General features: G+C 52.6%; 2 protein-coding genes across 4 annotated transcripts; both read left to right on the forward strand.

Annotated features, from left to right (window-relative positions):
• The first annotated feature begins 38 nt into the window (after window positions 1-38).
• Window positions 39-4,539, forward strand: Fdx2 (ferredoxin 2). Of its 2 annotated transcripts, none has more exons than XM_020174293.2 (5): window positions 39-199; window positions 278-332; window positions 480-586; window positions 3,835-3,922; window positions 4,112-4,539. In XM_020174293.2, exons 1-5 carry the CDS (start codon window positions 73-75, stop codon window positions 4,266-4,268), a joined length of 534 nt encoding a protein of 177 aa, XP_020029882.1. In that variant the 5' UTR covers window positions 39-72; the 3' UTR covers window positions 4,269-4,539. The 2 variants fall into 2 exon arrangements, with proteins under 2 accessions (XP_020029882.1, XP_073910195.1); XM_074054094.1 differs by having other exon boundaries at window positions 4,293-4,539.
• Window positions 4,540-4,549: 10 nt separating this feature from the next.
• Window positions 4,550-8,480, forward strand: Zglp1 (zinc finger GATA like protein 1). Of its 2 annotated transcripts, XM_074054093.1 has the most exons (6): window positions 4,550-4,812; window positions 4,995-5,096; window positions 5,752-6,102; window positions 7,404-7,489; window positions 7,846-7,948; window positions 8,124-8,480. In XM_074054093.1, exons 1-6 carry the CDS (start codon window positions 4,550-4,552, stop codon window positions 8,251-8,253), a joined length of 1,035 nt encoding a protein of 344 aa, XP_073910194.1. In that variant the 3' UTR covers window positions 8,254-8,480. The 2 variants fall into 2 exon arrangements, with proteins under 2 accessions (XP_073910194.1, XP_020029881.1); XM_020174292.2 differs by lacking the exon at window positions 4,550-4,812 and having other exon boundaries at window positions 4,957-5,096.
• Window positions 8,481-12,740: the final 4,260 nt, after the last annotated feature.

Here is a 12,740-nt window from a genome sequence, read left to right on the forward strand (position 1 = left end):
GGGTAATTACGGCCCTCGGCGCCCATGTCAGGTGCTGCGCATGCCCAGTCGCCCGGTCACGTGACGCCTGTCATGGCCGCCTCCATGGCTCGAGGCGGCGTGAATGCCGTGTTCTTGTTGCGGGCGGCCAGGGGCTCCTGGTGGAGCAGGTCCTGCGAAGTGGCGGCGCTGGTGACAACCAAAAAGCTCTGGACAACAGGTACAGAAGGCGCCAGGGACAGGCTGTTCATCCGCCGGACGCCGGCCGGGCCCCGCTCATCCTAACCGTGTTTTCTAGGCTCGCGCCAGGCTGGAGAGGAGGAGGCCGGCGGCCCGGAGCGGCCCGGGGACGTGTGAGTGTAGGGACAAAGTCCCCGCTTCCCGTCTTGGCCTGCAGCTTCGTCTCAGTCCCTAGCCCCTGCCCCGAGTTCCTAACCCTAGTTTCCAGTGGCCGCGCAGCCCTTATCCAATACGACACTCGCATCCCTTTCCATCCCCAGGGTGAACGTGGTGTTTGTGGATCGCTCCGGCCGGCGGATCCCGGTGAGCGGAAGAGTTGGGGATGATGTTCTCCATCTGGCCCAGCGCCACGGTGTGGACCTGGAAGGTATGAGCCACACGGGGGAATTCGGGAGGCCCTTACCCATTATTTCAACAAACAAAAGTCACAGCCGGTGCCGTGCCCCACTCCTGTACTCCTAGCTACCTGGGAAACTAAGATCAGGAGGATCGTGGTTCGAGGCTAACTCAGGCAAATAGTTCACAAGACCCCCCATCTCCAAAATAACCAGAGCAAGAGCTGGGCGCTGGTGACTCAGCTCTGTAAACATAGCTACTCAAGATGCAGAGATCAGGAGGATCGCGGTTGGAAGCCACCCCGGCATAGAGTTGGCAAGACCCTGTCTGGAAAATGCCCAACACAAAAAACGGGCAGGCCGAGTGGCTCAAGTGGTACAGCGCCTACCTAGCAAGCCCGAGGCCCTGAGTTCAAACCCCAGTACTGCCAAAAATGAATAGCTAGAGCAAAACGGACTGGAGGTGTGGTTCAAGCGGTGGAGCACCTGCTTTGCAAGCATGGATTCCTAAGTACAAAGCCCAGTCCCACCAAAAAAAAAAAAAAGCCTACACATCAGCAGGGTGTGATGATATAGGTCTGTAATCCCTGCACTGGGGCTACATAGAGAGACCCTGTCTCAAGAAAAGCACAACAAGCTAGGCGTGGATGACTTATGCCTGTAATCCCTGCATACTCAGGAGGCAGGATCAGGAGGATCATAGTTCTAAGCCAGCCCAGGCAAATACTTCACAAGACCCTATCTGCAAAATACCCAGCACATACATATGTATGTAAACCGAAAAATGAGATCTGTTGACTATTTCAGGAATGGGGGAAGAAGAGGGGATAAAGGAGAATGGTGGAAGGAGTGAATTCATATGGGACATTTGATATATTGTAAGAACTTTTGTAAATGCCACAGTGTACCCCCACTCAGCACAACAATAAAAGAAAATACCTAAGACAGGCCTGGCTAAGTGGCTCAAGGGTAGAGTACCTGCCTACCGAGTGTGAGGCCCTGAGTTCAAACCTCAGTGCTGCCAAGGGGAAAAAAAAAAAGACAAAGCAACAAACAAAAATCAAAACTCTTTTGTGGCCTAATTTCCTGCCCCGCTTCCATTTGTTGAGCATCTTATTATAGGTGACTAGAACTCCTGCCCTCTGTGTTCCCTTCCCCCTTGCTCCCTCTATTCTAGCCATCTTGGCATTGCTTTTCCTTTTATGAGATAGAGCCTGCTATGTAGCCAAGCTCATTCCTGCCTCAGGACCTTTGCACATGCTGTTCCCTATGTCAGAAGTGGCTTTCCCAGCAAATATTTTGTCTCCTTTTGCCCTTCAGATCTAAATGTAAATACCATCTTCCTGACAGCCCCATGTTCCTCAGTCCAACTAAAGTCTTCATCTCCTATCAGTGCATTTTATTTTGTCCTCAAAACACTTCTCACTGTTTTGTTGCCTTCCTTGTCATCTACCCCACAATGAGCTTGGACACCCTGTTCACACTTACCTGTTGCCTCTCGTGATACTTACATGTAACCTGCATGAATTCAGTATTTGTTGAAAGAAAGATAATAATTAAGCATGACTGAGTCTCCATGATAACTCTATAGAGGAGACTGTAGTTGCATTTTGCAGATGAGGAAACAGCCCCAGCATAAGTAGATCTGGTTCAAAGTCAACCTAGATGCCAATTCAGCCCATTTTAGCTACTGATCTGTGCTGCCTTTTTGTGAATATTGACTACCTCCCATGTATTAGGCAGCACTGAACAACAAAGACAAGGCCTCTGTCATGTCACACCAGTTTCAGCCTAATAAGGACAGCAGCCCCATCAGTAAGCACTATGCTAGGAAACAGTGTTTGTCCTTAGGACCTGGCACATGGTGTACAGAGAGGAGAACAAGTTGATGAGGACCAAGTCAACCTAGAGATTGACTGGGCATGGTGCATGTGCCTGTAATCCCATCAATCAAGAAATAAGTAAATAATATTTAATGTTATTTATGATGATAAATGCTGCACAAAATGAAAAGGGGGGGAGGTGACAAAAAACAGAAGGTGGGACAGTCAGGACAGTGGAGTTGAATCCTCAAAGACAAGAAGGATCCAGCTTTAGAAAGAGTAGAGAGAAGAGCATGCCAGGCCATGAGTACAGCAAGTCCAAAGGCCCCGAGGCGAGGACGAACTTGATGTAGTAAGAGTTGCATCAACTGGCTGCCGGTGCCTCACAGCTGTAATCCTAGCTACTCAGGAGGCAGAGATCAGGTGGATTGAGGTTCAAAGCCAGCCTTGGCAAATAGTTCTTGAAAAACCCATCAATAAAATGGGCTGGTGGAGTGGCTCCAGGTGTTCAAGCCCCAGTACTGGGAAAAAAAAAAAAAAGTTGCACCCAAGGGGTCAATTTGGGGCCAGGCGTGATTGATGCATGCCTATAATCCTAGCACACAGGAGGCTGAGACAGGAAGATCATGAGTTGAAGCCCAGCTTGGGCTACATAGACCCCATCTCTGAAAGAAAAAAAAAGTATGGAGGCAATGTGACTGAAGTGGAGCAAATAAGGCAGAGGGGTGGGGAGATCTCAAGGCCTGAGTGGAGGAGTTTGGGTTTCATTCTAGGTGTGAAAACACTTTGGAAAGTTTGAGGCCAGAAAGGACATTGTTCCCAAGCACAGTTCCAGGTGACCAACCAGAGGGCTCGGGAGTGTGGCCAAGGGAAAGGGTGGCTGGTCAGAAATCCTCAGTTTCCCTCTATGCACCCTAGCACCCTGAGCCTTCTCCCTGCACACTGGATGTGAGTTAGCTCCTATGGCCTCTGGGATTGGCAGGGTGCTGGGAACCCCTGTGCCCTACACACAGGCACAGCAAGGGCTTTCAGGTGCCCTTCAGAACTTCCTGTGTGGCCAGGCTCATTCCTAGTTCTAAATGGGCTAGCAAGCCCATTTAGCATGCCTTTGTGGGTTTTTTTTTTTGTTTTGGCGGTACTGGAATTTGAACTCAGGGCCTACACCTTGAGCACTCCACCATCCCTTTTTTTGTGAAGGGTTTTTTGAGATAAGGGCTCTCGAACTCTTTGTCTGGGATGGTTTCAAACTGCTATCCTCCTGATCTCTGCCTCCTGAGTAGCTAGGATTACCCTGTGAGCCACCAGCACCCAGCTGGACAGGGCTTTGTAAAGCCTCCAAGCAGCTTGGGCACACCCAGCCAGGGTAGAAGACTGGGGGGAGCCACTGGGGGCCCAGTAAAATGAAGGACTTGCCTGGTTGTCACCCTCACCTTGTCCCCTTTACTTCCTGCCCCCAGGGGCCTGCGAAGCCTCCCTGGCATGCTCCACCTGCCACGTGTATGTGAGCGAGGCCCACCTGGATCTTCTGCCCCCGCCTGAGGAGAGGTGAGCAGGGGAGCCTCCAGCTCAGAGCTGTGCAGCTTAATGGCCAGCCCCGGGGTACCCATGTCCAGCGTCCACCCTAGCCACAAGGAGAGCTGCCCTCTGCCAACACCCCCCACACCCTCTGGGCTGCAGTGTCCCCACCTGCTAGTCAGTGTGCAAGGGCCCTGATCAGCATCCTCGCTGTCCCAGGGAGGAGGACATGCTGGACATGGCCCCCTTACTGCAGGAGAATTCGAGGCTGGGCTGCCAGATCACCCTGACCCCTGAACTGGAGGGCGCAGAATTCACCCTGCCCAAGATCACCAGGAACTTCTATGTGGATGGCCATGTCCCCAAGCCCCACTGACACGGACTTTTGGTCTGACCCCAGACCACCATGGCTCCAGGGCCAGGACTTGAAGGAAGAGCCAAGTTGCCAGCCGGGCCCAAGGCACAGACAGACCTGAGAGATGTGGGAAGCACGGCTAAGGTCACGGTTAAGGTCATGGCCACTGCCTGGGGCAGAGCCCTGGTTGTGGGGGGGGCAGGGCCTCTACTTGGGTTGCCTTCCCCAAACCCCTGACAATCGGGGTGTGAATAGGGTTGGGCTCAAATTGAGCTGCAATAAAACTGTCACATCAGCATGTCATGTGTCCTTGGGGGTCTGGTCTCAGTCCTACACCTGCATCTGCTGGACCTCCGGCTCTGCCCGCCCGCCCCCCGCCCCCCGCCCCGGGCCTGAGGCCTGGGACCCCCTCTTCCTGGGGAAGAGGCCCCGCCCCTGCAGCTGCGGAAGGATCTGGAGCGATCGTGCTTGCCCTTGGCCCTGAGGGGTGCACAGGTGGCCCGAGGAAGACCCGCCTGGAAGCAAGGCGGCACCGAGGGGACCCCGCTGGCCCCGCCCCACCCAGGTGGGGCTCATCGAATCGCACCGGCAGCCAGAAGCGCCCCCCGCGGCCGCGCCCAGGTGGCGCCCATCCTCACCTCACCAGGGTTTGTCCGTGGGGGCGGGGCGGGGCGGGTCGGCGAGGTTAGCTGGGGGCTGGGCACTGGCCATGGAGGCCGATCGCACCCCGGACTTGCTGCTCCTCAGGGAGCTGCTGGCGCCTCCTTGTCTGGACCCCGAGTCGTCGCCCCCGGGACCCTCAGCGCAGCGCGAGCCGCGGCCCCTGAGATGCGTCAGACCCGGTGGCAGGTGAGCAAGGCCTGGCCCCCTCCCCCACCCCGCTGACACTTCACCAGGCCCAGTGGGCACGGGGTTGCGACCTCGGGCTCCCGGGGATGATCTGGGGGTCGCAGTGTTAGTTTCTAGTACTTTACAAGAAGAGGCTCCGGTGCCTGGGGACACTTGGGGGTCATCTAGGATAAGATGCCACGATCGCTGGGCCTGGGAGGCCTCAGAAGCTGGTGTAGACACTAATCGGGTCATCGGGGGGTTATAAGGGTAAACTAATAATATACATGAAAATCATCCCGGGCAGGCCGGGGGCGTGGCTCACGTGGTAGTGCTTGCCTAGCAAGCTCCAGGTCCTGGGTTCAAATGTCAGTACCACAAAAAAATCATAATGAGAATAGCAAAGGGCTGCTTGATGGAGCAGGCAGGTCACCTTAGGTTAAGTCCTTGTCCCACTGTGGTGATGAGGGCGGAGATCGCATCACACAGTAGGTACTGTTTGTAACTACTCTGCAACTTTCAAAGCTTCAAATGATTCTGTGCCTCAGGCAGGCACACAGTTAGCAAGGGGCAGGCGCCTCCTGGACAACCCCCTGCCCTTGGGGAGCCTCAGGCCTGCTGGATCCAAGATTACCCAGGGAGAGAAAGGGGTGGTCATTCAGCCTCTTGTCCCCAGGTCCCTCTGGCCTGCATGCCAGGACTCTGTCAGTCTGTGCTTCCTCCAAGAGACAGAAGAGGGGCTTCAGTCCCCGATCCCGGACACCCAGGCCTTGGCACCCTGCTGGGAGTCGGTGGCCCTGGGTACTTTGGACACCCTGACTATGGTCAGGAGCTCTAAGAACAGGCAGGCCTCAGTCAGCCACAAGTGCCACCGCCTGGAGTGCCACCAGCGTCCACCCCAGAGAAGACGTCGGAAGCAGCCGAAACCCAGCAAGAGCAGTGAGAAGGTGGACCCTGGGTTCAAGGGGGTGACTCTGAGGTTTCAGATAAAGCCAGATGCCAGCCTACAGATCGTACCCACCTACAGGTAGGGCCCAGCTGGGCAAGGGTGCCCTTCACACAGTCACCCCTCCAAATCTGATACTAAATTATGATCAAGTCTCTTAGATCAAATGGCATAGTATATGCATAGAACTTATGCACATCTGCACATCTCCTTTAAACTTTATTTTTTGACACAGGGTCTCACTGTGTAGCCCAGGCTGGCCAGGAACCCACGATCCTCCTGCCTCAGCCTCTCCGGTGCGGGGATTACAGATGTGCATCACCATGCCCGGCTCTCTCATAGACTTTCAATCATCTTTAGATGACTTATTATACTTAATATACCATACATGCTGTGCAAATAGTTGTTATATTGTCTTGTTTAGAGAATTATGACAGAAGGTCTGTACATCTTCAGTCCTTGTGCAGTTTTTTTTTTAATCCATTGTTGGTGAGTTTTTTTTTTTTTTTTTTTGCAGTTCTAGAAATGGAACCCAAGACCTCACATACACTAGGCAGGTCTCTGCCACTGAGCCCCACCTTAACCCTCCACAGTTGGTCATATACCCTATAGGTTGACAGAGAGAACTCAACAGTGTGGGGCGGAGGTCTGGGGGCCAGTGCTCTCAAGCATCCGCTCCCAGTGTCCCCCACCAGCCCCACATTACCAATGGCTCAGTCTTGGATGGAGACCTTGGACTGACACCAGGCCCAGCCCTCCACGCTAAGGCAGCCGCCTCCGCTCCCCGTCAGAGACCTGGTCTCTAGGAATTGTTACCCGCACAGGGGGCAGCTGCTCTATTCTCCAAAGGGCTCATAGCAACTTTTTTGTCAGCCATGACACCAACAAGAGGTAATAGGCAGCACCTGGTGGCTGTGGGCTCACTGAAGCCTTGTGAAGCCAATTTTACAGAGGAGGACACGGAAGCACAGAGAGGGAGATGACTTGTCCAGGGTCACACAGCAAGGACGGAAGAGAACTGGGATTCAAACCCCACAGCCTGGCCTCAGCTTAGTTAACACTTCAGATCATATTAATTATTATTTTAATTTTTTGTTTCTTTGTAGACCAGGTCTTCCCATGTAGCCTAGGCTAGCCTGGAACTCTCAATCCTCCTGCCTAAGCCTCCTGAGTGCTGGGATTACAGGAGGCCAACCAACACACCCAGCTCAAAATAATATCAATCATCATTATTGTTACTAGTGGGGGACAAAGCCAGACCTTTCAGACACTAGAGGTCTCTTCAGGAGATGCCTGATACCTTGATAATAAATTTTCATTTAGGGGGGCTGTCGGGGACAGGTTGCAGGCCCCCCGATGTTAATGCCTTGTCTCCCCTCCAGCCTGCCTGGCAGCAGCCATTCTCGGGGACCCCCCGCCAGTCCTGCCAGGGCCCCTGAGCCCAGTCCCCGAATGAGCGAGGCCTTGGGTGAGTCCTAAAGACCCTAGAGCTATAAATATTGGGGGGAGAGGGGAAAACTTCCAGCCTCCCTGTCTTCCTCCCTGCCCCCCTCTCCATCATGCGTCCCTATTTAGCTCAGCTCAGGAGGAGTGGTGTGCAGCGCCCCTCAGGCTGAGTCACCCCACCCCCGGTTTCCTCCTTTGCAGAGCATTGCCTCTGCCATCTGTCTCCCTTCCTGGGTCTCTGTCGTCTTCGCTTTGGCAACACCCAAGGCTGGTCCAGAGCCACTGGGGCCTTTGCAGAGCCCCCCCAAAGCCTCCCACCCCCACGTGAGCCTCTAGAGCCCCGAGTCTTAGCCCCTCACTCCTGCCCTTTGACCTCAGACCCTCCAGGGCCCCGACGCTGTGCTTCCTGTAGGACACAGAGGACCCCACTCTGGAGAGATGCAGAAGATGGGACACCCCTGTGCAATGCCTGTGGCATCAGGTCCTCAGTTGGGGGAGGGAGTAGGATGGGGGGTGGGAATCAGTCCATGCTTAGCCAGGATGGGGGATGGCGGGAGAAAACCAGCCAGCTCTTGGGGGAAAATGGTTTCCCTGTGGTAGCATCTAGACCCTCCGATGCATCCTAAATGGTGGTTTCTTATTACCCCACCCTCCAGGTACAAGAAATATGGCACCCGCTGCTCCAGTTGCTGGCTGGTGCCAAGAAAAAGTGTGCAGCCCAAGAGACTGTGTGGCAGGTGTGGGTTGTCTCTGAGCCCCCATCACGGCCCAACTCAAGAAGCATAAGCCTTTCTTCACCCAGCTTAGCAGTTTCTGCCTCAGGTTCTCCAGGGGAAGAATACGCAGAACCCTGAGAAAGCCAGCCCGTTTTCAGCTACATCACATGTGTGATTTGCACATGGGAGATTCAGGGTTTGGGCCCCACAACTCCTCTTGGGGTCACTGGGCCCCTGGCTCTGCCCTTTCTTCATTCAGGCTTGGCTGAGCCCCAAATAAAGGAAATTATCTCGGCAGTGATACTTGTTATTACTATTAACCTTGTGATAAAGGCCCAGCAGTGTGAACAAGAAAGCTGGGTGAGGGCTGGCGGTGAGGCTCAAGCAGGAGAATGCCTGCTTAGCAAGTGTTTAAAAAGGAGCAGTGTACAGCCAGGTGCTGTGGCTCATGCCTGTAGTCCTAGCTACTCAGGAGGCAGAGATAAGGAGGATCAAGCTTTGAAGCCAGCCTGGGCAAACAGTTCTTGAAACCCTATCTCGAAGAAACCCATCATAAAAACAGGGCTGGTGGAGAGGCTTAAGGTGTAGGCCCTGAGTTCAAGTCCCAGTACCACAAAAAAAAAAAAATAGTGTGATTTGGGGATCCTACCTATGTGTCCCTCCTCTGTCCCTCCCAGCATGGGAAAGTGGGGACAAATGTTTTCTTAATGGAGTTTAAGGGGTAAAACACACCAAGTCATATACATAGGCCATGGACCAACACACAAGAAGTAGCCACATTTGGCCTGGAGGAATGGCTCAAGTGCTAGTACTCCTAGCAGGTGTGAGGCCCTAAGTTCAAATCCCAGTGCGGCCCAAAAAATTAAGAACCACAGTTGTTCAGCACAATGACCCACTCAGGGAAACAGCTACCACACAGACACAAACACATGCGCTGAGACCCACGTGTAGCAGGCACAAAAATATACACTAATCAATAGACAAAACCACTGAGACACACAAGATGTGCCTGGCACCTGCCTGTGATCTCAGCCTGAGGCAGGGAGATCGAAAGTTCCAGGCCAACCTGAGCCACATAGTGTGGCTTTATCTCAAAATAATTAGGCTTAGGAGTGGGGGTGGGGATCCAACCATACACCCCTGTTTTGCAAGTACAAAGTCCTGAGTTCAAACCCGAGTACCACCGAAAAAAAAAAAACTTAAAAAAACCATATGAATGGACACATGAAACACACATGCATGACACACCGTGCCAACAGACACACACACACAGGACCTTCATCTCTCGGCCACACTCCTGCCTGCAGACTGTCACCTTCCCTTTGTGTTTAATGCACACCACGCTCCTCCTGGGTCCTCTTCTCCCTCTTTCAAGGGTGATCCTTGAAAGCCGGGTGCCCTTGGCTCACGCCTGTAATCCTAGTTACTCAGGAGGCAGAGATCAGGAGGATTGGGGTTTGAAATCATCCAGACATAAGTCCTCAAGACTCTGTCTCATAAAAGCACATCACAGAAAAGGGCTGGTGGAGTGGCTCATGTGGTAGAGCGCCTGCCTAGCAAGTGTGAGGCCCTGAGTTCAAATGCTAGTGCCTCAAAAAAAAAGGGGGAGACCCCAATCTGAAGCCAGAGCCATGCATGAGCAGCTGGCCCTGGTTGGCTGGGACACATGGGCTCCCTGGGAGGGATAAGGAGGAAATCGAGGGGGATGAGGGGCTGGTGAGTGTTCACCTAGCACGGTGAGGCCCCGGGTTCCACGGATGAGCTTTGCCGAGGGTGTGGATGGCCCCTGCTGTGGGGAGGGGCAGCCATACCACATGCCTGTGAGATCCACCTGTGTCTCCTGGGTGCACCTGTAAGGAAGGCTCAGGGGTCTCAGCCTGGAACACCTTCCTCCATCTCCCTATAGTTGCCCCCTTCTTGTGACTTTGGACGACGCTCAGCCCCAACCTCAGCTCCTCAGACAAGACATCCTTAACTTCCTAGTCTAAACTAGGCGCCCATTCCTACCTGTCAGCCTCCAGGTCAGCGCCTTGCTGTCCCCCTCTTAGAGTTACCAGAGGCCCCATGATTATTCCATGCATACTCACCTCTCCCATTGGACCGTAACTTCTCAGGTCCAAGGTCACCACATCCATGTTTTTGACCGACATTGGCCTCTCCATGCCCAGCATGGAGAAGCTGACTGAGGGTACACTGACCACCTGAAGGTCTCTGTCTGTGTGTCTGTAAACACACGGCTGCTGTTATCTAGTTATTCAGCATTTATTGAGCAACTAGTGTGTGCCAGGCCCCATTGGGGACACTCAGTGGTGAATGGAAAGAATAAAAATCCCTGCTCTGTTGAGGACAATGCTCTCCAGTGACAGTAAAGAAACATTCAAGCCAGGCGCCAGTGGCTCACACCTATAATCCTAGCTACTCAGGAGGCAGAGATAGGAAGGATCATGGTTCAAAGCCAGCCCTGGGCAAACAGTTTGCAAGACCCTATCTCAAAAATATCCATCACAAAAAAAAGACCGGTGCAGTGGCTCAAGGTGGAAGCCTGAGTTCAAATCCCAGTACCGCCAAATAAATAAATAAATAAATAAATAAGAAAATTTCATTTAGCTGTGGTCCCAGCTACTCAGGAGGCCAAGGCAGGAGGATTGCTAGAGCCCAAGAGTTTGAGGTCAACCTGGGCAACAGAGCAAGACCTTGACTAGGAAGGGAAGAGGAGGGAGGAGAAGGAAGTCAAGGTGATGAAGGAGTCAGAAGCAGAGGAGGGATTGAGGGAGGGAGGAAGAAAGGGGAAATTTCAATCAAATGCCAGATAGAGTATCAGGTAGGGATCTAGCTAGAGAGAAAAATGAAATACATAAGGCGTGAAAGAGTTGGGTGCCTACCTTAGCCACGGGGCTCAGGAAAGGTCTCCCTGTGGGGGCGACATTGACATAGACACTTAAATAAAAGGAACTGTTATGATTTGAAAAGGCAATGTCACCCAACATGCTTGCATGCTGAAATTTTGGTCACCAGCTGGTGGTGCTATTTTGGAAGGTTCTGGAAACTTGAGGAGGAGGGGCCCTGCTGTGAGAAGTAGGCCACTGGGCTGTGATGTGAAGGTTATACTTGGTTTCTGGCCCCCTCCTTTCTCTCCGTATCTTCTGTAGCCTACACTCTCACCACTGTGATGACTTCCTCACCACAAACCCAGAAACAAAAGTGACCATGGGACGAGCCCTCTGAACCCATGAGTCAAAATGAATCTTTCCCTTTTTTGGGGGGAGGATGGGACTAGGGTTTGAACTCAGAGCTTTGCACTTGCAAATCGAGGGCGAAAAGTTCATGAGACCCAGTCTCAAAAAAACCCATCACAAAAAAGGGCTGGTGGAGTGGCTCAAGGTGTAGACCCTGAGTTCAAGCCCCAGTACCACCAAAAAAAAAAAAAAAGAAAAAGAAAATCAAGGGAACTTTAAAGATAAGCATGGTAAGTGGAATATGCCTTGGGTTCCAAAAAACTTAGCTCACCTACCCAGAGAACAAGCTTTAGGTAGGGCCTGGAGGGTCTGTCTCTCTTTTTTTTTTTTTTGGTGGCACTGGGGTTTGAACTCAGGGCTTCCCACTCACAAAGTAGGCGCTGTACTGCTTGAGCCACCCCTCCAGTCCATTTTGCTCTGGTTATTTTGGAGATTGGGGGGGGTGTCTCATAAATTATTTGCCTGGGCTGGCCTCAAACCAAGATCCTCCTGATCTCAGCCTCCCAAGTAGGATTACAGCTGTGAGCCACTGCCAGATGGCTAAATCTTTTCTCCTTTAAGTTGTTCTCTCCTGTATTTTGGTCCCAGCTATGTAAAACTGACACAGAAAATTGGTGCCAGGGGTTGGGTCCCTGCTCTGACCTGACCATAGGTCTTCAGTTTGTGGGAGGAGTTCGGAGGAATCTCTGGAAAAAAAAAAAAATTACACAAAGTGCTGGTGGAGGGGTTCAAGGTGCAGGCCCTGAATTCAAACCCCAGTAACACCAAAAAAAAAAAAACCCAAAAGTCTGTGGGCTTGTCTGTGAGATGACTCCAGAGACAACTGGGTCATGAGGGCTCCAACCTCCTGCATGGATTAATCCCTTGGATTGATAATATAGTAGCATTAGTGGGGAAGTGGTGAAAGGCAGGAGATGGGGCCCAGTGGGAGGAGTATGTCTCTGGGGGCGTGTCCTGGGGGGCCCCTTCCTGTATGCCTTTGTTTATCCACTTCCTGGCCGCCATGGTGTTAACAGTTCTGCTGCACCCCACCCTCCCGCCGTGATGGACTGACTCCTGAAGCTGTGAGCCAAAATAAATCTCTCCTCCCGTAAGTTATTTAAGGCAGACCTTCTGTCACAGCCAGGATAAAACTAATATACCTGCTTTAAGTTGTTCTCGGGTATTTTGGTCACAGCTACATAAAATAAATACAGGCGTTTTGAGGTGAGGAACCCCCCTCCCCCAGCTAGAAGGAACAGCAAGGGCAAAGGCCCTGTGGCACTGGATTTTGTGAACTTCCAGGAACTTGGAGGTGGTGGTAGCAAATGGAAAGAGATGA

The sequence above is a fragment of the Castor canadensis genome, chromosome 14 (genome assembly GCF_047511655.1).
Source record: "Castor canadensis chromosome 14, mCasCan1.hap1v2, whole genome shotgun sequence".
In the NCBI taxonomy this organism is placed as follows: domain Eukaryota; kingdom Metazoa; phylum Chordata; class Mammalia; order Rodentia; family Castoridae; genus Castor; species Castor canadensis.

Coding starts and splice junctions, on each gene's coding strand:
- Zglp1 (XM_074054093.1), top strand. CDS start 4,550: ATGTGTCCTTGGGGGTCTGGTCTCAGTCCTACACCTGCATCTGCTGGA. Junction 7,490..7,845: donor CCGAATGAGCGAGGCCTTGG/GTGAGTCCTAAA, acceptor CTTTGACCTCAG/ACCCTCCAGGGCCCCGACGC. Junction 7,949..8,123: donor TGCAATGCCTGTGGCATCAG/GTCCTCAGTTGG, acceptor CCCACCCTCCAG/GTACAAGAAATATGGCACCC.
- Fdx2 (XM_020174293.2), top strand. CDS start 73: ATGGCCGCCTCCATGGCTCGAGGCGGCGTGAATGCCGTGTTCTTGTTG. Junction 200..277: donor CAAAAAGCTCTGGACAACAG/GTACAGAAGGCG, acceptor CGTGTTTTCTAG/GCTCGCGCCAGGCTGGAGAG. Junction 333..479: donor CCGGAGCGGCCCGGGGACGT/GTGAGTGTAGGG, acceptor TTCCATCCCCAG/GGTGAACGTGGTGTTTGTGG.